Source organism: Talpa occidentalis, unplaced genomic scaffold (assembly GCF_014898055.3).
Source record: "Talpa occidentalis isolate TD23 unplaced genomic scaffold, MPIMG_talOcc4v2.1 talOcc4.3, whole genome shotgun sequence".
Lineage (NCBI taxonomy): Eukaryota > Metazoa > Chordata > Mammalia > Eulipotyphla > Talpidae > Talpa > Talpa occidentalis.
This window is the reverse complement of record NW_023603184.1, coordinates 64,340,274-64,367,316: the sequence shown is the minus strand read 5'-3', so window position 1 is coordinate 64,367,316 and position 27,043 is coordinate 64,340,274. Positions and strand designations below refer to the sequence as shown.

General features: G+C 35.5%; 1 protein-coding gene across 4 annotated transcripts in view; it reads left to right on the top strand.

The window, feature by feature from the left end:
* PTPN4 (protein tyrosine phosphatase non-receptor type 4) overlaps positions 1-27,043 on the top strand; it is a 160,515-nt gene that overhangs the window by 67,182 nt on the left and 66,290 nt on the right. For 2 of the 4 annotated variants that reach the window (XM_037523229.2, XM_054699631.1), the window contains 7 exons: positions 5,708-5,815; positions 11,829-11,871; positions 11,947-12,046; positions 15,550-15,594; positions 16,402-16,454; positions 16,794-16,914; positions 25,520-25,607. In XM_037523229.2, coding sequence (XP_037379126.1) covers positions 5,708-5,815; positions 11,829-11,871; positions 11,947-12,046; positions 15,550-15,594; positions 16,402-16,454; positions 16,794-16,914; positions 25,520-25,607 — 558 coding nt within the window. Of the gene's footprint in view, positions 1-5,707; positions 5,816-11,828; positions 11,872-11,946; positions 12,047-14,277; positions 14,322-15,549; positions 15,595-16,401; positions 16,455-16,793; positions 16,915-25,519; positions 25,608-27,043 lie in introns of those variants that run through there. The other 2 variants (XM_037523228.2, XM_037523232.2) reach the window with 2 other exon arrangements.

Sequence of the window (27,043 nt, the reverse complement as noted above, 5' to 3'; positions counted from 1 at the left end):
TGTATATTATCATATCATCTGCAAATAGTGATAGTTTGACTTCTTCTTTCCTATTTGGATTCCTTGGATGTCTTTCTCTTGTCTTATTGCTCTGGCTAGGACTTCCAGTATTATATTGAAAAGCAGTGGTGAGAGTGGACATCCTTGTCTTGTTCCAGATCTTAATGGAATTGCTTTCAGCTTTTCACCATTGAGAATGATACTGGCTGTTGGCTTGTCATAGATGGCCTTTATGATGTTGAGGTATGTTCCTTGTATCCCAAGAATTTCAAGGGCTTTTATCATGAATGGGTGTTGCACTTTGTCGAAAGCTTTCTCAGCATCTATTGATATTATCATATGGTTTTTATATTTCTTTTTGTTGATGTGTTGGATAACGTTGATTGATTTTCGGATGTTAAACCATCCTTGTGCCCCTGGAATGAATCCAACTTGGTCGTGGTGAATTATCTTATGGATACATTGTTGGATTCTGATAGCTAAAATTTTATTGAGGATTTTTGCATCAGTGTTCATTAGGGAGATTGGCCTATAGTTTTCCTTTTTTGTGTTGTCCTTATTCGGTTTTGGTATTAGTGTAATATTGGCTTCATAGAACGTGTTTGGTATTGTCCCTTCCTTCTCAATTTTTTGGAAGAGTTTGTGAAGGATAGGCACTAATTCGTCTCTGAATGTTTGGTAGAATTCATTTGTAAATCCATCAGGTCCTGGGCTTTTGTTTTTGGGGAGGTTTTTAATTACCATTTCAATTTCGCTGCTTGTAATTGGTCTGTTTAGGTGTTCTATTTCTTCTTTATCTAGCTTTGGGTGATTGTAGAGTTGTAGGAATTTGTCCATCTCCTCTAGATTGTTGAACTTGTTTCCATATAACTGTTCATAGTAGTTACTGATTATTCTTTTGATTTCTGCTGTGTCCGTTGTGATTTCTCCTCTTTCATTTATGATTCTGTGTATTTGTGCTTTCTCCCTTTTTTCCTTTGTGAGCCTGGCTAGGGGTTTGTCTATTTTATTTATTTTTTCAAAGAACCAGCTCTTGGTTTCATTGATCTTTTGGATTGTTTTTTTAGTTTCAATTTCATTTATTTCTGCTTTGGTTTTTATTATTTCTTTTCTTCTACTGGTTCTGGGGTTTTTTTGTTGTTCTTTTTCTAGATCTTTGAGCTTCGAGATTAGGTTGTTTCTTTGAGTTCTTTCTTGTTTTTTGATGTGAGCTTCTATTGCTATATATTTTCCTCTTATTACTGCTTTTGCTGCATCCCATACATTTAGGATATTGGTGTCCTCCTTGTCATTCAATTCAAAGAATTTTTTAATTTCTTCTTTGATCTCCTCGTTAGTCCAGTGGTCTTCCAGTAGTATGGCTTTTAATCTCCATGAGGTAGGATAGTTCCTTGCCTTCTTTTTATGATTTATTTCTAGTTTGATGCCTTCGTGGTCAGAAAAGATGGTTGGTATGATTTCAATCTTGGTGTATCTGTTGATGTTTGTCTTGTGTCCCAGTATGTGATCGATCCTGGAGAATGATCCATGTGCGCTTGAGAAAAATGTGTACTCCGTTTTTTTTGGGTTTAGTGTTCTATAGATGTCTGTTAAGCCCAAATGCTCTAGGTCCTTATTTAGAGCTTTAGTTTCTTTACTTATTTTTTGTCTTGTTGATCTATCCATTGTTGATAGTGGTGTGTTGAAGTCTCCCACTACATATGTGTTTTCTCTGATGTCTGTTTTCAGAGAGGACAACAGTTGTCTGATATATTTTGGTGCTCTTTCGTTTGGTGAGTATATGTTAATGAGTGTTATTTCTTCTTGAAGTATTGTCCCCTTAATCATAATGTAGTGACCATTGGGGTCTCTTTTTATTTTTTTGAGTTTGAAGTCTGTTTTATCTGATATAAGTATAGCTGTTCCTGCTTTCTTTTTTGGCCCATTTGCTTGTAGGATTGTTTTCCATCCTTTGACTTTGAGCCTATTTTTATCTTTTGTAGCTAAATGTGTTTCCTGGAGACAGCAAAAGGTTGGGTTTTGTTTCTTAATCCAGGCTGCAACTCTGTGTCTTTTTATTGAAGAGTTTAGTCCATTTACATTTAGAGTTAATATTGATATGTTAGCATCTGTATTTGCCATTGTGTTTGTCTTTCCTTTGATTTTATTTATTTATTCTTTTAATAACTTTTTTTTTTTTTTTTTGCTCTTCTTTCGTTGTTATTCGTCCCTCTGAGGTTCTGGCTTTAGGATTCCTTGTAGTATTTTTTGGAGTGGGGTTTAGTCGCAATGAAATTCCGGAGTTTCTCTTTGTCTGGGAAGGTCCATATTCTTTCTTCATGGAGGAAAGAGAGCTTTGCGGGATAGAGTATTCTTGGTTGGCATCTGTTTTCTTGGAGTCTGTTGACTATGTCCCTCCACTTTCTCCTTGCCCGTAGTGTTTCTTCAGAGAAGTCTGATGTCAGCCTGATTGGTTTTCCTTTGAATGTTATCTGTTTCTTCCCTCTTGTCAGCTTCATTATTTTTTCCTTGTCCTGGATTCTTGGGAGCTTTACTATTATGTGTCTTGCTGTGTTTTTCCTTTCGTCGTGGAAGTTTGGTGTTCTTCTTGCTTCTTGTATATCAATTTTCAGCTCCTTCTTCTCATTTGGGAAGTTCTCTTCAATTATATCCATGAATATTTTCTCTGTTCCTACATCTCTCTCCTCTCCTTCTGGAATTCCTATAACTCTTATATTTCCTTTCCTCATGGAGTCAGATAGTTCCCGAAGTCTTTCTTCATTCTTTTTCCTTCGTACTTCTCTTTCCTTTTCTGTTTTGGTTCTTTTTATTTCTGTGTCTTCAAGATTACTTATTCGTTCTTCCATTTCATCTATTCTGCTTTCATTGCTTTTCCCAGAGTTCTTTAGTTCCTCCATTAATTCTTTGATCTCCTGTATTTCTCTTACTTCCCTCTTTAGGGACTCAATTTCCTTCTTCTGATCTATCACTTTTTTAATCATGGCAATTTTAAATTCTCTTTCTGGAAGGCTCAGAAGTTCTTCCAAGTTGCTGTCGTTGCAATCTGGGGAGTGGTTTTCTTTTTGTGGTGTGCTTCTTTCCTGAGGAGTTTTTAGGTTGCGTGTGGTTCTTCTACTCCCTACTGTCTGTTTTCTAATTTGTCGTATGCGTTGGGACACTGTGTTGCTCGGACTGACTGACATCTTGGGTGAACTTCTCCGCTCCCCTCTGGCTCTTCCAGGAGCCATCTCTGTCTTCTGGGGGAGCTTTCTGCTGGTTTTAGGCAGTTTTTACTGAAGAAATGTCCCTGTTCTCAAATGGCGAAGCGGGATGCAGTCCCTGCGCCTCCGGTTTCAGGCACACTCTTCTGCGCACCCGGTCTGCCCCGGACGTGGGTGCCTGCTCCCTCTGTGGGCTCAGACTGCTGGTCGGAAGGGGCCTGGCGTGGAATAACTTCCCGGCTGGCCACTGGGTCCTCCAGAAACCTTCTGCCCTTTTCAAGCAGTCTTAAGAAATGTCCTGTTTTATAGGGTGTTAGTGACTTTTTTTTTCCTGGTCGCTAGGTGGCGCCAGAGATCTCTCCTATTGTCCTTGGGGGGCTGTTTTTCGCCTCCCCCCACCCCGTGGGACAGAGAACAGAGCGGGAATGGTAGGGTACACCTCAACAGCTTTGGGGTGCTGTGTCTGCCTTGTGCCCCACCGTCGTGGAGAAACCACGCCCCGAATTTTCGTGCCCCGGGTCTCAGTTCAAAGCCCTCAGGTCCAGGACGCGGGCTGTAGCCCAGTTCAGTGGCGCGGGAATGGCGCCTTTTGAACCCCGCTCCCGTGCCTGGGCGCCTGGTTCCTGCTCACTCAGGGAGGGACCTTCACCTCAGTGAGGACCTCCGCGGGTCTCCCCGCAAGCCTAGGTCGCAGGCGCGGGGACCTGGGCAGCCACGATCCAGGTCTGCACTTGCTTTTCAAGCGCACCGAGCGCGCCGCGTTTCCGCGCAGGCTTACCGGCAGCCCGGGCTGTGTGCGCGTCTCCCGGGGTCTTTGTTCTTCTCTAATGGCGCCCGGAGCCGTTCGCTCACCGCCGCGGCGGATCCTGCAGTGTTCGCCTCAGCTCCCGTTCACGGGGTGTGGTGGCTGCAATAGTTCCTTTCCACTCCCAGTCCCGCTTGCTGCGTCGTTTGTTCTTGTGGGTCGTTTTGGTTTGTTGTTTCCTCCTCTCTGCCGGTCGGAGAGTGCCGCCTCTGTGGGCGGGGGAGGGGAGCAGGGTTCTGCGCTTCCCTCCCTTCTGGTCCTCTTTTATGGCCAGTTTCTTCTTCGGGCAGTTCGCTGGCGTCACCCGTTTATCTTCCGTGTCCCAGTTCTCACTGGGACCTGCCGCTTTTCCTCCCTATTAACTTTTTTTAATGGGAGATCTTACTCGCAGCGTCTCCTCGCCGCCATGTTGCTCCGCCCCCTCTATCCAGATTAATCTTAATAGGTTTTTGTGTTTCTAACACAAATGTATATTTCATATATACTAGCTGATTTATTGACTGTGTAATTATCCATAGTACTCTCATAATCATTTCTATTTCCATGGAAACAGTCAAGTACCTACTTTCATTTCTGACCTTAATAATTTGATTATTTTATTTCTCAGTCCATTTAGCTAGTTTTGTCAATTTTTTTTTCTTTTCAAATAAACAACTTTTGTTGTCATTGACATTTTGTTTTGTTTTATACTTTTTTATAATTTCCACCCTAATCTTTATTACTTTCTTCTCCTGATTAATTTGGGCTTTATTTTTCCCTTGTTTAGTTCCTTAAATTATAAAGTTAGGATTTGATATCATTCTTGGGGGTTTTTTAATGTAAATATTACAGCTATAAATTTCCCACTCAGCACTTACTTTACTGCATCTCATAAATTTTGGTATGTTATATTTTCATTTCATGTGCCTCTAACTATTTTGAATTTGCTCTGTGATTTTGTCTTTAATTGTTTTAGTTAATTGTTTTAATTGTGTGTTAATTCCCCTCAAATTGTGCTTTTTTCAGTTTCACTTATACTTTTGATTTCCTTTTTTTTTTTTTTTTTTTTCTCATTCTGATTGAAGGGGAGTTACTTTGTAGTCTAATATTTGGTATAGTTTGTAAATTTGCCTTGTGCATTTAAGACAAATTTATGTGGTGAGGTTTACTAGTGTGTTCTGTACATGTTGAGTCTAGTGGCTTATTTTTTTTTAATCTTCTATTCCCTTACTTATTTTTTCTTGTTGTTCTTTACATTATTGGGGCTGTAGTTTTGTAATATCCAATCTTTCCAGCTATCTTTGTATTTGGCTCTAAAGTGGCAGCATAAATTTTGATCATTTGTGTTTATTCAGGTATATCACTTTGCAGTCAAAATTTAAATGTAAGGATAAGCACAGTAAGACAAATAATAGATATATGTGTGATTTGAAGTAGCAACAATATAAAATTACAAAAAAATCATAACAGTCTGAAAGCAGAAGTTATTTTCAGTCAAAGTTTTTCTTCAATCCTCATATTTATTATATATGTTTAAAAGCTGTTTGCCTAACATCAACTGTTTTTATAAGCAATATGTAACATGTCAAGTCTTTATTCCCAATTAAGTCATTGGTATGAAATAGTTGTCAATTTAATAGATAAAGAGTAGAAAAGTACCCAAAGTTAAAAATTGTAATGCACATAACTTATCAGTATTGATTTCCTTTTATTTTTCTTTTAGAAACACGATCAGGGGCAAGTTCTGTTGGATATAGTCTTCAAGCATCTTGATTTGACTGAGCGTGACTACTTTGGTTTACAGTTGGCTGATGATTCCACAGATAATCCAGTAAGTTAAGCTATTAGATTTAATTCTCATTTTGTTTTTTTCTATGTAATTTCTGATTTATGACATTCACTGATTTAGTGAAGTTTTGAAATTTGAATTTGAATATTTAGAGATAATTCTGTTGCCTTTATCCTTCATTTTATTGCTGTATTTCTCTGTAAGGTTATTTTCTTAAGATATGTGTATTTAGAAGTCAGTCTGTAAATTTAGTGCCAGTGTCTTTAATTATGTGTCTCAGACAATTGAGAAATAGCTCTAACTCATGCCTCTTTTGTAACTCATATTACAAAGATAACTCATGCTTCTCTTGACTTAAAGAGAAAAATTGGTGATAAGGTTAAAATTTTAATTTGAATATTATTTAATATTGGAGTATACTGGAGTGAAATATTTTAAAATATTAATGTATCTTGTGACTTACCCTAAATTAGTCTGCACTAAGATGAAATTAGGGGTTTTTTTTTTGCAGCAATCAGGGAGAACTGTTACTAACTGGAATTCTTAATTTGCTAAGTATAAATTTCCCAAGTAAGAAGATTCAGAGGAGACCTGCCCAAATGAGGTGGAAATTAAATTTCAGCACTCAACAATTCTTGGCTATTAATTGACATTTCTTAGATTGTAACCAGCCTCAATTGCAATCATGATTCTTTTTATTAGAAAGAGCAAGTAATACACAAAGAAGATAGCATGTGATGAATAACAGAAATGTTAAATTCTTTGTAATTCTGTATATGATTATACTGTGAGGGACTTTTAAAATTGAATACAATACCCTTTGATTAATACAGAATGACTATTTTGAGGGAAGCATTTTGTATAGTTTCAAAAATTTGGGAAGCTGAAGAACTGGTTCTCTGGATTAGTGTTTTAAAAATAAGTTTGCAGGACCTCCCCTGGTGGCGCAGCGGTTGAGCGCTGGGCTGCGAAGCTGCCCACAGCCTTTGCAGCACCAGTTCGATCCCCGGCCGCAGGCGAGGGTCCCACATGGCGCGCAGACCTCTCCTGCTGCCCGCTGCTCCCCTCAGCAGTGTACTTCGGTCCTTCTGCCTGTTCTGCTCCCTGCTCTGCCTCTGGTGAATTCTCACACCCTCTCGCGCTTCTGTCTGTACCCAGTGCTTGTATAAATAAATAAATATATCTTTAAAAAAATAAGTTTGCAAGGGCATGTTGATAGAATGGTATAGAAAATACAAATAACACTTATGAAAAAAGTAGGATTTCTCTCTCTCTGACCCTTCCCATCTCTTCTCTTCCTCTTTATTCTTCCTATTCTTCCTCTCCTTTTCCTCTCTCATTGTAGGGATCCTAGTTCTCTGAATGAGTGGTTATTTGAAAGAAAATACAAAATTTTAAATATTTCTTTTCCTTGCCATTATTTACTGATTTTGTATGAAAAACTGAGGATAATGTAGATAAAACACACTGAGGACCAGATAGTCTCAAGTCTCAGTGGAAATGTCCATTGCTATATAACTAAAAGAAAAGCAAATTCATTCATATTTTGATGCCTTTACCAGATGACTTGAACTTCTCCTTGAGCCTGGAGGAATTCTGTTGTTTCTTGATAAACACATGTGAAAGTGGGAGATGATAGAAATTTTAGTAGTGTAACCTTTCCCAGGAAGGTAAATTGTGAGCCAGGCAAGTATCTTAAAGCTATCTGCTGTACTGCACTATGTGCTGAAATTCTCTGTAAACTTCTTTATGAATCCTTTATGTATTTCTCTACTTATGGTGAAGAGTCAAGATACAGTTTCCTCCAACTGTTGGTTGTCAGTAGGTTGTGTAACTTGTCTTCTGAGCAAAGGGATTTTCCACTGAGTGTTAGAAAATTTCAGCTGTAACATAAATGTTTAACAAAATAGACACCAACATTTGAGAAAAAGCCAATATCATGAAAGAAAAGCACCCTAATGTAAAAGGAAATAATTGTGTTGGTTTTGTAGTAACATGCAAATGCAGTAAATTTTTACATGTGAAATGCTTACAGCAATGCTTGCAACAGAGTAGTAAGTGCTCAACAAACATTATAAACAAGTAAAAGAAAAGGACTATAATCCCATTGGCATGATAGAGAAGATACTGTATCCATGCAAAGGGAACAATGAAAGATTTTGGGAAAAAAATATTGTCACAATAAAAACCCACTGGTTATAGGATAGAGTAGATACTGTGAAAGACTACATGTGTTTTTTTTTTTTTTTAAAGACTGCATGTTTTTTAATGTTAATAAATGCAGCACATATAAGTATGGAGAATATTTTAATAACACAACTAGTAAATTAAATTAGGCAATCATAAAATCTACATTATTTTTCAGATACTTACGGAACTTTCCCAGAAATTGGTCACAGAGGAAATTTCATTAGTACATTTGGCAGATACAGAATTAATTTGCAAATACAAAACATTTTCCAGAGTTAACAAAATTCTCTTCTAAGGGGAAAAAAATGAGAAATTGGCTTTGAGACATCTGTCCCTAAATAAAAACTCCTGATGCATTGATAGTGTTGGTAATGAAATACCAATCCTAGTAGCTGTTAATACTAGGTATTAATAGTTTCTGATAAAACATCACATTTTATATCTATATATATGGTCATATAATCTCAATGCCTATTATATCAAAACAGGGTCAGAGTTTATATTACTGTTCAAGATGTAACAAAACATTACTGTAAGCAGTTTTACTCCTAGATAGAAACTCAAGAATTTTTAAAAATGTCCACATAAAAAAATACTACCCAAATGTTTATAGAAGCATTTTTCACAGACGCTAGCAAGTGGAAAAAGCTCAAATGTTCATATGTTTATGAATAGATACACTGAACATGTTATATCTATATAATGAGATATTATTCATCAATAAAAAGGAGTGATACGCCACTTTACACTTCCTAGGTTGACTATAACTTAAAAAGACAGGAGCCTATATTGATGAGGACGCAAAGAAAGTGAAACCCTCATACCTCGGTGAATGGGAACATAAAACTTGCAATCATTATGGAAATAAATTTGCCAGTTCCTTAAAAACTTAAATTTAGAGTTACAATAAGGCCAAGTAATACCATTCTTAAGCCTATACTTGAGAAAAGTGTGTGTGTGTATTCACACAAAAATTTGTGCACAGGCCTTCACAATAGTCAGATAGCCAAAAGAGAGAAGCAACTCAAATGTCAGCTCTCAAATGAATGAAGTACTGTTACATGCTATAACATGGATGAACCTTGAAAACCTCAGAGTAAATGAAAGAAATTACAGAAAAGGAATCATTTTTATGATTCCATTTGTATGAAATGTTTTGAATAGGCAAATCCATAGAGACAGTAAGTAGATTTGGAAGTTACTGTGGGCTGTGGGTAGGGGGTATTGGATCTGACTGCTGCTAGAGACATGATTTCTTTTTGGGATGATGCAGATTTTCTGATGTTATTTGGTGGTGACAGTTGACAGCACAGTGCGTGCACACTGAAGTGTATATTTTAAAACAGTGAATTGTATGTTGTATGAAATATCAATGAAAATTACTATATTAAAATTCTGGGTCTGTGGCCGCATGCATTTTATATTTTGATAAATGTTGGCAAGTTGTTCTACATTGAGACAGTATGATTTGTGTAAGTGCCTGTTTTCCACACATTCTTGCCACTGTGGCCAATTGAAAGTTTTATTTATTTTTTTTTAAGATTTATTTATACAAGAACTGGGGTATAGTCAGAGGCGTGGGAAGGTGAGAGAATTCACCAGAGACGGGAGCAGAACAGATAGATGGACCGAAGACACTGCTGAGGGGAGCAGCGGGCAAGACAGGAGAGGTCTTCCGTGCCATATGGGTATCTCCCTGGCCGGCCGGGCATCGACCCTGTGCTGCAGAGGCTGCAGACAGCTTCACAATGCTGTGCTTAACCCACTGTGACACTGGAGAGGCCCTAAAAGTTTTAATCTTTGCTAATGTTATCACTGAAAAATAATAATCCAATGTAGATTGCTTATATAATTACGATCAAGATTAAATCTCTTTTCATATATTTAAATGTCATTTTTACTTCCTTTTCTGTGAACTTTTCTATTGTTATCCATGGTCTGTTTTCCATCAGTGTTTCTTTTTCTTATTGATTTGTAGAACTTCTTTATAACTTTTTCCCCAGTTTTTATTTCATATAATTACATTTTTACTATGAACACCATCTTTCTTGTCCAGTAGTGCTAATTATAACATTGTCCCATTTTCATAAGTTAGGCCAGGAACCTAAGTCCTTTCTCACTGATCTCATTGGTGAAGTCTATTAAATTTCCCACTGCTTACTATTACTCTCCTTCTAAGTTATGTTAGCACAACACATTTATTTGTGTATATAAATATAATTGAATCTCTGCTATCAGAATGTTTTGAAGGAAAACAGAATAAAAAATGCAGGCTTTTGATAGGTTAACTGATACCAAACTTTGATTTTTAGACAAGCATTGAAGTGAGTATATTTTATGAATTTTTCTAGAAAATACGAAGAACAAAATCTCTATATTAATAGATGGGTGGAAAGATGGATAGGTGGATGGCTATATAGGAAAAACAAATGTGTAAAATGGAGTGAAAACCAGCTGATTTGATCAGAAACACATCTCTCCCCTCCTTCAACTGTTGAGTCATTCAACAGGTTTAATCAATCCCTCGGCAAATATTTTTAATAGATATCATATGCCAAACCATGTGCTATGTGCTGTATGATAAGCTTTGAAACATTTTATCCATTACCTCATGGACTTCATAATCTAATGTAGGAGATTGGCAATAAAAGGTAAAACAAGCATATTACAATTAAGAAAATGATATGAGCGAATTCAAAATTCCTTCTTGTTTATAGAAAAGTAACTGTGTAAACAGCAGCTTTGTGACATACTTAGAACCTTGTAGTGAGAAATTATCAACATATCTCTCTAATTTCTGGATGAAAGATTGAGAAAAAGATGGTAAGAAATGAATGAAAGATAAGAATAAGTCAGCAACTAAGAGGATATGCCCAAAACTATACTAGGATAAGGATGGTGCCTGAATAGATGGAGGAGAATTGTGCATTTCTAGGGATAGTTTAAAGGTCACTCAGCTATGTGTTGGATGTTATGGATAGTGGAAAACAAAGATTTAGTGATTACTCCCAGGCATTTGTTATTAAAGTTTAAATAATTATGTACTCTGCATGGCATCAAATATGGGTAGTAGGACTAAGGTTCATAAATGATATGTAGCTTATATTTGTGTAGAGCTTTGAACATACTGTCACATCTGTTACCTCATTTTGGGTTCTGTAATTTTTTAAACTGAAACATGTTGGCAGTTGAAATATTTTCTGAATTCAGTTATAATTTTCCCAAAATAGAGCTTAACTAGCATTCAGAAGTGTTGAGGTTACTTAAAATTCTAACACACACAAAAAAAACCCAGTTCTTCCCCGAACTAAACATTGTCTCTTGCCAAAAAGTGTGGATTTGGGGGACGGGGGTGGGGGGAGAGTAGTTTCTTTTTTTTCAATGGATAGGGTAGAAGTTAAAAATATTTTCTTTAGATTTTCATGGTCTATAGTTAAATTTTGTCTGCATGAGCGTATAAAGCAAAGCATAGTTTTATGAAACAGAGAATTTTTAAAACTTGCCAGACAGTAATGTAGTTAAATGAACAGAAAGCACTTCAGAATCTTGTGATTATTACACATTTTTACTTTTGGAATACAGATTATTGGCAGGCTCTATAATCTAGTGGAAAATTCAAACTAAAACCTTATAGCTACCACAAATACATTCAATAATTCTAGCATAATTTTGTTATACTATGATGAAATTTTATAGTATGTATTATATTTCATTATGCCATAATGAAATATAGTGAAAATTTCTCATAGGTAGTCCTTTTCAGAAATGCAATTTTTAGCATTAATCTTCAAATGGAACAGATTTGTAAGAATTGATGTTCTAATTCCTCAAGAAAAAAAATAAATCAGTTTTATTTATTTTTCAGAGGTGGCTGGATCCAAACAAACCCATAAGGAAGCAGCTAAAAAGTGAGCATAAATTTACTTAATGTTTTGCAAGTATACTTTTTAGAGATAAAGGATTAATATAATCTGATTAATTAGAACTGCTTTTATTAATTCTAGGAGGATCTCCTTACAGTTTGAACTTTAGAGTCAAATTTTTTGTAAGTGACCCCAACAAGTTACAAGAAGAATATACAAGGTGGGTTTATGGAGCATATTTTTCTTGAAAATAGCTGTGGTGTGAGAATTGTGCCTGCCTTTTCTTTTTCATAAACAAACATTCTGTCTCCTTTGAGACAGCATAGACTTTATAAAATGTGAAACCACAATATATAGGTGAAGAGCTATCTTTTTGTCCTTAAGTGATTTTTCCTTTGTTTCTCACATAATGGAGTTTCTAAAGGAAGTTGGCAGAGAACTCAGTACAATGTTCAGCATTTCAGTGCTCACTTTACTGGGCATTTTAAGTTTAATCTTAAATTACACTCTAATTTTATTGTCATTTATACTTGAAAAAATAAATGCAAGAAGGACTCAGATGAGCATCTTGATTACATATGAATGTTAGGAGAACTGTTTAAGGTAGAATTAGGAGAATACCTGCCTTGTAGTAACTAATTATTAAAATCTGAGAATAAATGAAAAATGTTTGGCTGAACTTGCCAATGCTCAAGTATTTGTAAAATAGAATTTTCAGTAGACAAAGTGAAAAACATTAGATTCACATTCTCAAGAGTCTTTTTCTGTGGATTATTGGGGTGCTGTAGGGACATGTGTTGACTTTTATAATGGGGTGGCTTAGGAATATTGCTCTTATATTTGGCACTCCTAACACTTGAAACTAATAGAGAATTCAAGCTAATTTATCTTGAAAAGTAAAGTTGTGTTACATGAATATCTTTATTTTAATATTGTAGGTCATAGTCAAGTTTTATTGTTATTGTTAATTAAAATAATAACATCTTTAATAATTCTCAATATAGTAAAACTTTCACTAATTTTGCATGAACTCCAAGGGAACTATGAATTAATGAAAATTGTGAATTATAAAGCATTTTATATTTCCTGGCACATATGAGAACTTGAAATCAACAAACTATTCCATAATATATTTTATGTAATCAGATGTTAAATGTATAAGAAATATTTGTAATTCGAAGACCGATACTTTTAAATTGGATTTCTACCATGTTTAATGTTTATGAAATGATTGTTCATATAAGCAGTTAAAATATTGTCAGTCACAGCTCTTTGTTCATAATTACTCAAGCAACTATCTTTCAATTTTATAATAGAGCTTTATTGTGTTTATTCTTTTATAGCCTGTTTTGAAAACATGATCAAGGAATAAATGTATCTCACTGATAATTAATTCAAAGTATCTTTGTGACATAGGAAAAAGTAAAGTTTCCTGGTAATCAAGGAATTGTGTTGAATCCATAGTCTAGAAGATTAGTTTTGTTTTCACTATAATTTCAGCAACTCTTTATAATGGAATGTCCTAGAATCTTGTAGGACATTGGTGCTATTGCAAAATGGGGTAAGCAGCTAGTTTTTCTTTTATTATCATGACATATGTCAGTGATTCCTACCCTGCTTACAAGTTAGAATCATTTACGGGAGTTTTTAAATGGGCTGATGCCATGTCCACACCCCTAGATTTCGATTTAATAGGTGTCACATGAGACCTGTGCAGAGCCAGGACAAGCTTCGCAGGTGATTGTAATGTGCAGCCACCATTAAGAAAGACCCCTTTAAAAAAGTGCTTGTGTTTTCTCAATATGACGGTTATTATTAGTCATAAGAAACTCTCAACGATGGTTGATAAATTTTAAGGACTTGTTTAAATTACAGAAAACAGGAAATCTATTAAGCCATCTTACCTTCAGCAGTGGATTAGTGGGGAAAAAGAATGGACTTAGAGCTTCCATTAGGCTCACCATCATTTAGTATTATCAGGTGCTGGCATCATTACAATTACAATTTTTCCAGAATACTGATGGTATTATCTTTATACCTTTTGTGCCTGTGAATGAATTAGAAAAGTTATGTTATTTTTACAATTTAGACGTGTCATTTCTACATTTACCTAATCATTATTCTATCTTAAAGGTATTGTTTTGCAAACATGGTTTTATTACCCTATTTGGGGTATTTAGGCAAGTGATAGTATTTCCTTTTTACTAATATGAAAACTAAGGCTCAACCAAATTTTAACTCCTTTGCCCAGAACCACAGATTGGTTTATCCTAGGTTTTGAATTCTGATTTCCACTCTATCAGACCTTACTGTTTGGTATGTAAATAAAATTCACCAAGTGTAGTTATAATTTGTGTAGATTTTGCAGTGTTATGTCAGGGATATATATACATGACCTTTCAATCCTAACCATAAGATTGTTTCCCACCAGGAACCTTTGTTTTTTAATTATTCAACCCAAGTAGGCTTGGTAGAAATATATTGCCTTGGATTGAGTAAGTACATAATATTTTTGATATTATGTATTAAGCCTCACAGGAAATTTAGGGTACTTCATTAATATATGAAGCGAGGATATTTGTATCAGATTTTTAAAAAGTTTTCAAATTAATAACTGATTCTCTGAAAACCTTAATTGCATTCTTTGGTAATCTGAATATTATCATGGAACTCTTTAATGACTTAAGCAAACAACTAAAATTTTTAATTTTTTTTTTTAACTCTTAGAGAGTACATGTATACTTTTTTTTTTTTAGTGGGATGAGATAAGTCTTTAAATTGTCACATTTACAGCATATATTCTCAGGTAGTCTCTCATCCAGGGAACTTTGGTGACAGGACACTATGGTGACCCCACCTGAGAGGAGAAATCCTATATTGTGAAAAAATAGCAAGGATATTAATAAATAAATATTGAATATAAAACTGAAAATTTAAAAAAAATTAAAACTTCAAAATTGGTCTTCTGCCAGTGTTACAGAAACCAGGTGACTTTGCCTAAACATTGATACATCTATGGGGGAGTGACATATCACTAGTGGGTATAAAAGGAGGTACTCACTTGGCATCTTGAAAGCAACTTCGACCTCCCTGTTAAAGAATACTTATTTATAATTTGATGTTTTTATAAGAAAGTGGGTACTCGACACCTTTAATAGAGAGCAGTAGTAGGGGAAATAACTTAAGTCTCTTTTTCTGATTAAAGGAAGCTTTCTTAACTCAAATAAAATTGAAAAGATGCTTTTCTACAATTTTCAGTTTCCTGCTGCCTAAAATGATGTTACCCACATCAGCCTATCCTTGCACCTGGGATCCCATTACAGCAGGCAGAATGATTTTTTTTCAATTACTCTTCAGTCCATTGCTTCTGTTTTCTCCCTATGTCTGCCTCAAGGTTTCTATGCCTCCTAGTTCTGCCTTTTGCATACACCAAGCCTCAGAGTATTTACCCCTTAGTCATAGGCCTTTTAAAAATCTTGAGTTTTTTAATAGATACTATTGGAAACAAGACACTTGAAGTATAAAATTTCATATTTTAAAGATTTGGATTCATGAATTTATGAAACCTTATTTTAAAAATATTTTCACATATATTAATATGTAGGTTATGAAAGTAAATATTTAAATATTTCAGTTTTATTTATTAATGTAAATATACAGTCTTTAAACTCAAACTCTAAAAGTTGTAATTTCAGTAAATACTATCTTTTTTTTTTCTTCAAGGTACCAGTATTTTTTGCAGATTAAGCAAGACATTCTTACTGGAAGGTAGGCTATTTTAAGTTTTTAGTAAGGGTTTCAAAAATAGTTTAAATTGGCGCGCAGACCTCTCCTGCCGCCCGCTGCTCCCCTCAGCAGTGTACCTCAGTCCTTCTGCCTGTTCTACTCCCCGCTCTGGCTCTGGTGAATTCTCTCACCCTCCCGCGCTTCTGACTGTACCCAGTGCATGTATAAACAAAACAAAACAAACAAATAAATAAATAAACATGCCTCTTTAAAAAAAAAAATAGTTTAAATTCTGTATCAAATAATTCATGATCACTGTAGGTTAATTATCTATTTGAAAGTGGTTACCTGTAGCAAGCATTCCTTTCATCAGATAAATTCATTACTTAATAGTTAAAATAGAAGTCTAATAGAAACCTCAAGTGTGAATAGTATAATATAAATGATAGTGCTTTAAAAACTACTTTGTTTCGGGCCTCCCCGGTGGCGCAGCGGTTGAGCGCTGGGTTGCGAAGCTGCCCGCAGCCTCTGCGACGCCGGTTCGATCCCCGGCTGCTCCCCGGCCAACAGAGGAGGGTCCCACATGGCGCGCAGACCTCTCCTGCCGCCCGCTGCTCCCCTCAGCAGTGTACTTCGGTCCTTCTGCCTGCTCTGCTCCCTGCTCTGGCTCTGGTGAATTCTCTCACCCTCCCGCGCTTCTGACTATACCCAGTGCATGTATGAACAAAACAAACAAACAAACAAATAAATAAATAAACATGCCTCTATAAAAAAAAAAAAATTAAAAAAAAAAAAAAAAAAACTACTTTGTTTCACCTTGGGTAATGTATTTTCTCTTTTGTTTATTAGGTTGCCCTGTCCTTATAATACTGCTGCCCTTTTGGCTTCTTTTGCTGTTCAGTGTAAGTACAAGCCCACTTTGGAGTCAAATGACTTATCATCACATCATCTGTGTTGGCAGTACTTGCTGTTATATATTAGTTATTTAAACATGTTACTATATAGGAAAATGGGATTGTAGAGGAAATGTAATGAAGCATCCTAATTTGTTAGGATTTTCTGAAGTTATTTTAGACATAATAGAATGTTAAATGCATTATTCTCTCTTGCTTAAATAGGAACATTAGAAAAATAAGTATTTTCCCTCTAGAAATATAATGGACTTGATGAATAGCTGATTTGACTCTAAAAACTTGGAAAATGTGTTTGTTAAAGTGTGAATTTTTCCTTCCATTCATTAGCTGAACTTGGAGACTACAGTCAGTCAGAGAACTTGCCAGGCTACCTCTCAGATTATTCTTTCATTCCTAATCAACCTCAAGATTTTGAAAAAGAAATTGCAAAATTACATCAGCAACATATGTAAGGATTGATTTACTTTTCTGTTATTTGGTAAATGTAATGGCTTATTTTCTAGAAAAATGCATTAATTTATTTCAGTATTGTATTTACTTAATATATAGAATTTACTATTATGCAAAATAATGTGATTCATGTAAAGAAATATAGGTGACTTATGCTTTAAAAAACAGTCATTGCTGATTTCATACATTATGATAATTATTTTCATTTCTCTAAAGAACCATAAAGCTAACAGAAGTTTATTTACTATTATAGAAAGTTGCCAGTTCTTTAAGAGGGAATTTTAGAGTACTGGTATTATATTTACAATCACAGATCTATCAACTTAGCAATTTTTTCTCAGTTTTTAGCTGTGAAAGGAAAGTTTGGTTATGAACCAAAAGGAGCTTTACATAATGCTTAATTAATTTTTTAAAAATGTAGTTCTTTAAAAATAGTAGCATATAATATTCAGCTTTGATATTTTGTGAGTGATTTTTTCCCCCAAGATTTATTACTTTGATTGGAAAGTAATATTATTTATTGGTTCACTAGTTTACTTTTACTTTAACATACAATCCAAAATATTAATGGAGGACCTAAGGAATGGTTTATATTGGCTGATAGTCTGAGCAGCTATACAGCCTGGTCTGAAATTCTGGAAAAAAATTAATTATTGTCTTGTAACCTTGGCAATTGTTCTGTATCTCCACTGCTCTGTTTCCCTATATGTACATTGAAGAAATAGTAGTATCTACATGTAGTGTTACTGTAAAATTTAAGTGAGTTTATGTATACCAAGAACCATGCCCTGGACTGGATATAAACACTGAAAAAATAGTAATTCTTATAACAGAAACTTAACTTTCATTTAGAAATGGCCCATGAATCTAAAACAGTTTTGCAGTCTATGGCCTGCTAATTTTTGTATGGCCTGTGGGCTAATAAGAATGGTTTGCACATTTTTCCTTCTGCTTTCCATTTTTATTTATTGTTTTATTTTATTGTGGTAACACTGGCATACAGCCCTGTATAAGACTCAGAGGTATAGCTATGATCATACCTCTTAAGATGTATATTACCACACCACACCCCCCACTATGGTAATCATAGTCCTTTGGACCTCCCTCTGCTTCTGATATGCTCAGTTTAACAGATTTCTAGGGTTCGGTTTTGTTTGACCCTTTGTTTTATTTTTCTGTAATCCACATATTAGTGAAACATTCTGGTAATTGTTTTTCTCCTTTCTTATTTCATCTAGCAAAATCCCTTCTAGCTCCATCCATGTTGTCACAAATGGCAAGAGTTCTATCTTTTTAATAACTGCATTGCATCCTTTTGTGTATGTATTGCCACATCTTCTTTATCCAACCATCTGTCATTGAGCACTTAGATTGTTTCAATAGTGTGACTGTTGTGACTATGTGACTATGGTGACTGTGTGACTATGGTGCTGCAATGAATATAGAATTGCATATATCCCTTCAAATTAGTGTTTTTGCATTCTTCCACCTAGGGGTGGAATTGCTAGGTCAGATCCATTTTTAATATTTTGAGAAAATGCCATACTAATTTCCATAAGGACTAGACCAATCTATATTCCCATCAGCAGTGTACAAGGATTCCTTTTTTTCTACAACTTTGCCAACATCTGCTGTTTCTGGGCTTTCTGATATGGACAACCCTCATTTGTGTGAGATAATATCTCATTGCGTTTTTGATTTGCATTTCTCTGATAATATGATGAACATCTTTTCATGTGCCTGTTGACTATATGTGTATCTTCTTTGGAGAAGTGCCTGTTTAGATCTTCTGCCCATTTTTTGAATGAATTATTTGTTTCCATTTTTTGAGTTGTATGACTTCTTTGTAGATCTTGGATATTAGCCCCTTGTCAGATGTATGATGTGCAAATGTTTTCTCCCTTTCAGTAGGGTGTCTTTTCATTAATAGATAGTTTCTTTTGCTATGCAAAATGTTTTGGTTTGATAGGGTCCCATTTGTTTAATTTGGTTTTGTTTTTCTTGCTGTAGGAGTCAAGTCACCAAAAACATCCATGTAGCCAGTGTTGCAGATGTTTTTGCCTCTGTTTTCTTTTATGTATTTTATGATTTCCAGTCTTAGACCCAAACTTTTAATCCATCTTTAATTTTTTTTGTTTGTGAGTTGTGGTCTACTTTCATTCTTTTGTACGTGGCTTTCTGGTTTTCCCAAAATCATTTCTTGAAGAGACTTTTTCTCCAATATATACACTTGGTTTCTTTGTCATATATTAATTATCCATATAAATGTGGATTTATTTCATTCTCAATTCTGTTTCTTGGGTCTGTGTGTCTATTTCAAAAACCATACTTTTTTTTTTATTACTATAGTTTGTTAGTAGAGCTGAAGACTTAGAAGTATGTTACTTCTGTTCTTGTTCTTTTTTGTCAGCAGCACTTTGGCTATTCAGGGTCTTTTATAGTTCCAGGTAAATTTCAGTAATGTTTGTTCTGTTTCTTTGAAGAATGCCATTGAAACCTTGATAAAGATTGCATTGAATTTGTATATTGCTTTGGACTAGATGGAAATTTTAAAAATGCTTTCAGTTTATAGGCAGGAACTATCTTTCCATTTCTTTATATCTTCTGTTTCCTTTAACAATACCTTATAGTTTTCATTGTTTCGGTTTATCAGCTCATTAAGTTTACTTTTAAGTATTTAATTCCATTTGATGCCATTGTAATTGAAATTGTTCTCTTGATTTCTTTCTCTCTAGCTCATTGTTTACATATAGGAACACAGCAGGGTTTTGTAAATTGATTTTGTTGCCTTTCACTTTACTAGATAGTCCTTCCCCATAGTACTGGTTTAGTGGAGTGTAAGGAGTCTTTAGTGTTTTCTTTGTATATTATAACATCTGCTAATAGTGATCATTTCTCTTCTTATCCAATTTGGATTCTTTTTATGTCTTGTTCTTTCCTAATTGTTCTAGCTCTCTATAGTACTTCTATATAATACTTCCAATACTATATTGAATGCTAGTGCTTAAAGCAGACATTGTCTTACATCTGATCTTAGAGCAAAAACCTTTAGTATCGGGCCTCCCCGGTGGCGCAGCGGTTGAGCGCTGGGTTGCGAAGCTGCTCGCAGCCTCTGCAGTGCCGGTTCGATCCCCGGCTGCTCCCCGGCTGCTCCCCGGCTGCTCCCCGGCTGCTCCCCGGCTGCTCCCGGCCTGCTCCCGGCCTGCTCCCGGGCTGCTCCCGGGCTGCTCCCCGGCCACCGGAGGAGGGTCCCACATGGCCCGCAGACCTCTCCTGTCGCCCGCTGCTCCCCTCAGCAGTGTATTTCGGGCCTTCTGCCTGCTCTGCTCCCTGCTCTGGCTCTGGTGAATTCTCTCACCCTCCCCGCTTCTGACTGTACCCAGTGCTTGTATAAATAAATAAATAAATCTTAAAAAAAAAAAAAAAAACCAAAAAACCTTTAGTATCTTACCCTTGACTGGGATGTTAGTTGTGGGTTTGTCATATTTGGACATTATTATGTTCCTTTATGTATGAGGTATGTCCTATCCCATTTTTTGAGGGTTTTTGTCATAAATGGATGTTGAATTTTATCCAATGCTTTCTCTGTACTTTTTGATAGGATCATATGATTTTTATCTTTCCTTTCTTGATGTGATGAATACATTGACCAGTTTTCGTATGTGAACCAACCTTGCATCCATGGAATGAATCCGACTTAGTCATGGTATATGACCCTTTTACTACATTGGTGAATTTGCTAGGATTTTGTTGAGGATTTTTCATCTATATTCATTAGAGATACTGGTCTTTAGTTATTTTTCTGTGTGTGTGTATGATGTCCTTGTATGCTTTTATCAGAATGATGCTGGAATCACAAAATGTGTTTTGAAGCATTCCCTGTCCCTCAATTTTTGGGAAGAACTTGAGAAGAATAGCTGTTGGTTCACCTTTGAAGGTTTGGTAGAACTCACCAGTGAAATCATCTAGTCCTGGGCTTTTAGTTTTTGGGAGACTTCTGATTACCTTTCCAATTTCCTTACTTGTGATTTGTCTGTTCTTGTTTTCAATTTCTTCCTGACTCAGTCTCATAAGATTGTGTACTTACAACTTTGCCCCTTTCTGTTATTCATTTTATTGCATATGGATGGTCAGAGTAATCTCTTATGAGCCTCTGTATCTATTATAACTGAGGTATCTGTTATAACTTCTCTTTTGTTTGTCATTCTATTTATTAGAACTTCCTCCCTGCCAACCTCCTCTTTGTTTTCTTGAATCTCACTTGAGATTTGACTATTACTTTTTCAAGGATCAAACTTTTGGTCTCATTAATTTTTCGGACCGTCTTTTTTATTTCTATTTCTTTTCCTTCCACTCTGATTTTTGTTAGTTTGGTTTTGTTTGCTCTTTTTCTAGTTCTTAAGGTGTAAAGATTAATATTTTAAGCTCTGATTCATTGATGTGGGTCTGTATTGCACTATTCTTCCCTCTAAGTATTGCTTTTGCTCTGTCTTTCACATTCTGATATGTCATATCTTTACTTTTTTTGGTCCCAACATATTTAATTTCTCATTTGATTTCCACACTCAGTAATCATTCAACAATATGTCATTCAGTCTTTACATACTAGAGGTCTTTTGTGCTATCTTTCTGTGGTTGAGTTCTAATTTGATATCATTGTGATCAGACAGACACGATATGATTTCAATCTTCATGACTTTAAGAGTTGTTTTGTGATCCAGTATCTTGGAGAATGTTTCCTATGCCCTTCAGATGAATGTGTACTCAGCTTTCTTGGGGTTCAGTGCCCTATAACATAAACATAACATAAACAGTCTTATTTCTCTTGAAGGATATTGTTTCCTTCTTGATTTTTTTGTCCAGGTGATTTGTCCTTTGATTGATGTCAGTGGAGTTTTGAATTCCCCTACCACTATTGTGTTATGACCAATTTCTGTTTTTAGGTTTGTTGATACTTGTCTTATATATTTGGACACATCTACTTTTGGTGCATCTATTAATGAGTGCTATATCTTCCTGCTGTATTAATCTGTTAGTCATTATGTAATGTCCATTTCTGTGTCTTGTTAACTTTTTAACTGAAAGTTTATTTATTTGACATAAGTATGGTTGTCCCTGCCTATTCTGGGGTCCTACTTGCTGGTAGTATTGTTTTCCAACCATTAATTTTGAAACTATGTGTATCTTGGAGCTCAGATTGGTCTCCTGGAGACAATGAAAAGTTGGATTTTGTTTTCTGATCCAGTCAGCTACTCTGTGCCTTTTGATTGGCAAGTTCAGTTCAATTATATTTAGAATGATTATTGATATATGGGTATTTACTACAGCCTTTTTGTGTTTAATTTTTTTGGTTCTATTTTATTACATAATTTTTTGTGGATTTTCTTCATTTTGATTTAGGTAAGGGTGCCCCCTTCAATATTTCTTATAGGGGAGATCTAGCGTTTGCACACTTAAGTTTTTGCTTGTCTGGGAAGGTCCTTATTTCTCTGTTGTATCAGAAAGCGAGTCTTTGCAATTGTATGGGGAATATAAAAATAAAATTTATAATTCAAAAAAAAAAAAAAGAGGGCTTCACCGGTGGCGCAGTGGTTGAGCACTGGGTTGCAAAGCTGCCCGTGGCCTCTGCGGCGCTGGTTCGATCCCCGGCTGCTCCCCGGCCACCGGAGGAGGGTCCCACATGGCTCACAGACCTCTCCTGCCACCCGCTGCTCCCCTCAGCAGTGTGCTTCGGTCCTTCTGCCTGCTCTGCTCCCCACTCTGGCTCTGGTGAATTCTCTCACCCTCCCGCGCTTCTGACTGTACCCAGTGCATGTATAAACAAACAAACAAACAAATAAATAAAAATACATGCCTCTTTAAAAAAAAATAAAATAAAAATTAAATAGATATAAATAAATAAAAAGAAAGCAAGTCTTGCAGGATATGGTATTCTTGTTCTGCAGTTTTTACCTTTGAGAATTTTGAATACATCATTTCATTCTCTCCTTGCCTATAGAGTTTTTGCTGAGAAGTCTGATATAAGCCTCATGGGCATATCTTTATATGATACCTGCTTTTGATCTCTCGTCACCTTCAATATTCTCTCTTAGTCTGAAATCTTGTTAGTCTCACTACTATATGTCTTGTTTCATTTATTTGTAGGTCTTGTTGCATTTAGGTAACTAGGTGTTGTTCTAACATTATGGACTAGTGTATTTAATTCCTTCTCAATGTGTGGGAATTTTTCCTCTATTATTTCCTTAGATGGGTACTCTATTCACACCCTCTCCCTTCATGAATACCCATTATTCTTATGTTGGCTTTTTTAATGTTGTCAGATGTTTCTTGAATTACCTCTTTGATTTTTAGATCTCATTTTTCTCTCTTCTACCTAGGTCCTTAGCCTTCTTGGTCATTGATTCAATCCTCCATTTGATGAATTATACTCTCATATTGTGGAAATTTTGAACTCATAGGAAGATAAATAATCACATCTTTTTAGTTGGGTTCTGGAGATTTTTCTTTTTCCTTTTGAGGTGCTGTTCTCTTGCGTTCTCCAGTTGCCATGTGGTTTTTTTGTTTGATTTTTTTGTTGCTATTCTTTTTTGTGTTTTGGTCTGCGATTTTGCTTTAGATTTCTCTATTTTTTTTTTTACTGTAAATATAGCAGTAATTAGAGATACGTACTACTACCCTGTTTCTTGCAGATGAATCAGTGGTTTTTATGTCATTTAATTTGGCCTTTCCAATCTTCTGTAGGCCTGGAGATCAGATCTTTCAGCTGCTGACCCAGAGAGTTGGGGAAGGCCTTGGAGTGATTTAGTTGGTGGTGTGAATGCTAGTGCGAGGGGGCTGCCTCACGTTTGTCTACGTCTGATAGTGTTCTTCTCTTTGGTTCCAGATCAGAGATTGCCATGTACATGCTTTGAGTGAGCTTCAGGAAGTCAGTAACATTTAAACTGTAATAGCTAAACTAAATGATCCTTTGGGGAGTAATGCAGGGAGTCATCTTGGTCTGCCGCCTGTTCACACATTTTAGGTGGTTAAAAAAATCGAAAGAAAAACATATTTTGTGGCACATGAAATTCCAGTTTCATTTTAAGTAAATAAACAATTATTGGAACACAGATTCCAATATTCGTTTACATATTGTCTGTGGTTCCCTTCACATAACAGTAGAATTTGAGTAATTGCAGTCGGGGGACCATTGACCTAAAAATCTGTCAGTTTTCCAGTAAAAAATTTGACCTCTGATCTAAAATATGACTAATGAATGGGAATTTAATAGATTAGCTGTGTGGTAAGGTTGTATTTTGGTCTAATAGTAAATCCCATTTACAACAAAAGTTTTACACATAGAATAGATGATTTAAGGGTTTGAAGATAAGTCAAATCTTTAAAATTTACCATTAATGGGAAATTGTTTCTGTAAGGAAAAGATTGCATTTTCGATTAGGTATTGATTATGTATTTTTATTTGATTTAAAGACATGATTCCTCAAATCTTTAAACAAATGGAAAAAGTAGAATCATTCAGTTTAACTGAGTTGGAGCAGGTATTTGTTTAACCTAATTGAACTTTAGAGATAACTGAAGTATATACTCTTTTTATGAGGAATTCCTTTTTTATGATCATTCATTGGCAGGCCGTGGTCTCCCATTTCTAGTTTTAATGAATGAAACATCCATATCTTTGCTTTTGTAATTTGCTCCTATTGTTTAGGTATAGTTTGATGCTATCATTTGCCTTAGAACAGTATATAAGATAGGAGTAAACCTGTTTTTTACTGGCTTTGTATTTACAGAAGTAGTTCTTAAACTTATGTTCATAAAAGTTACCTGGGATATTTGTTAAACAAACAATTTGGACACTGTTTCATCTGTAGACTTTATAAAACAGTATTTCTGAAACGATGATGAAAGATCAATTTCCCCTCAATTTGTCATGGAACTATATTTCTGAAAAATGTAATAAAACGTGAGTTACTGAAAGTAAGGTGGCATAATAAAAAATGCACAAAATTGTAAGGTCTTTTTTTAATTATTGGATTCAACAGACAAAATTATTTTGCCAAGTCGATATTAAAAGAGTGACTCTCAATTTTTATACTGATTATGGTACACAGACCATATTCTGTTGATTCATATTCTGAGAAGCATTACTGCTCTGGAAGTTATCTCAGCATCTGCTTGTTTCAGAAGTACCCTGTGTGATTTAAATCCAGATACAGTGTATGGACCAGATTTTCAAAACAATTTTTTTAATTGAGTTACCATCAATTTACAACATTATGTAATTTTCAGGTATATAGTTTCTTAGCAACCATTATATCACACCACAACCACCACCAAATGTCCAGTTAACTTCCACAGCAACCAATTGGCTCCCTTTGCCTATTCCAACTCCATCATCCTTCTGTTCTGGTAACCACCAGCCAGGTGTTGTCAGAGTCTAAGGATTTATTTTTGTTTATAAAAATACAATGTTCCAGAAGTAATCATGCATGATATTTTGTAAAAAGTTTATTTAGAATGCTGAAATATTTATAGCTAAATAACCTTTTTGTAATTTGACCGAATTTGTGATTGATTTAATTTTTACCTTTATGATATTTTTACAGAGGCTTGTCTCCTGCAGAGGCAGAATTTAATTACCTGAATACAGCACGTACCTTAGAACTCTATGGAGTTGAATTTCACTATGCAAGGGTAAGTGAAGAAAACTTATTTTCATGTTGTTGAGTTAAGCTCTGTTGCTCAGTGCTCAGTGTCATCTTTTTTTTTTTTAAAGTGCCATGACAGTCTTAGGGAACAAATGGAGTAATTAGTGAATGCTAACAGTTGCCCTGACCGTTTACTCTAACTATAATTTCTCATATAACTTCCTCATGAGAGTGGTAGAAGTGAATGTTTCTGTTATCTTTATTCAAGGTGGTGTTTCATGTTACAAAGATCATTTTGCAGACCATAAGATAGTATGTTTAGAATTTTTATTTTACAAAATAATATGTTATAGAAAATGTTTTGTTGTATGTTTAGCTATTATAATAACCATTGTCATAAAAGATGCTCTCAGCCCTTCTGTGTTACTGCATTTATTTTATTTTCACCATATAGTCACTTCATAAATTTTATTTATGAAATCACTAAATGATGTATATGCTTATTTCTTTCCTCTTCCCGCCACCATTCCACTATCAGGGGAATTTATAATCACTGGCTTCTGTGTGTTGGCTGCTGCTTTTCCTTGTTTTAACTTTGTTGACTCCAAAAGACTTACCCTCCTGTCATAGCTTATTTGTGAGTGGCTATCCTTCATTTGTGTATCTCTTCAGCTAGATTCATTCTCATGCTTTCTTTATGAAGAGCTCATATTTCTTTAGAAGTGCCTAACACACAGCAGTTCTCCAAAATCAGTGAAAACTGAAATTATGGATAATCACTGTTGAGTTGGTAATTGCCGCAGACTTCAAACTAATTATTAGATCTTATAATGTTAGGTTCTAGGAAAGGAGTGATAGTTGTTACAGTTTGTAAAACTTAGGTCAATCCCTTTTTCAAAAAAACCATATGACTTGCTTTCCTCAAATGATTGTCTCCGATAATTCTGCGTATTTGTGACTTGAAAATCTGTCTGATTCCATTTAAAATATGCAGGTATGTATCTCTTAAACCTTTTGTTTCTTTAAAATATACTCCTTCATCTACCCTCTCTATTTGGGTGCTATTACTTTTTTTTTTAATTAAATAAAGATTTATTTATTTATACAAGCACTGGGTACAGTCAGAAGCGCGGGAGGGTGAGAGAATTCACCAGAGCCAGAGCGGGGAGCAGGGCAGGCAGAAGGACTGAAGTACACTGCTGAGGGGAGCAGCTGGCGGCAGGAGAGGTCTGCGCGCCATGTGGGACCCTCCTCTGGAGGCCAGGGAGCAGCCGGGGATTGAACTGGCACTGCAGAGGCTGCAGGCAGCTTCGCAGCCCAGCGCTCAACCGCTGTGCCACTGGGGAGGCCGTGGGTGCTATTACTTTTGAACTTGATGCTCCAAAATGTAACACAGTGGTCAGTATTTGTGCCAACTAGATTTTGGTTTTTGTTGTAGTCAAATTTCAAATTAATGAAATTTAAAATATGTAAACAAAACTA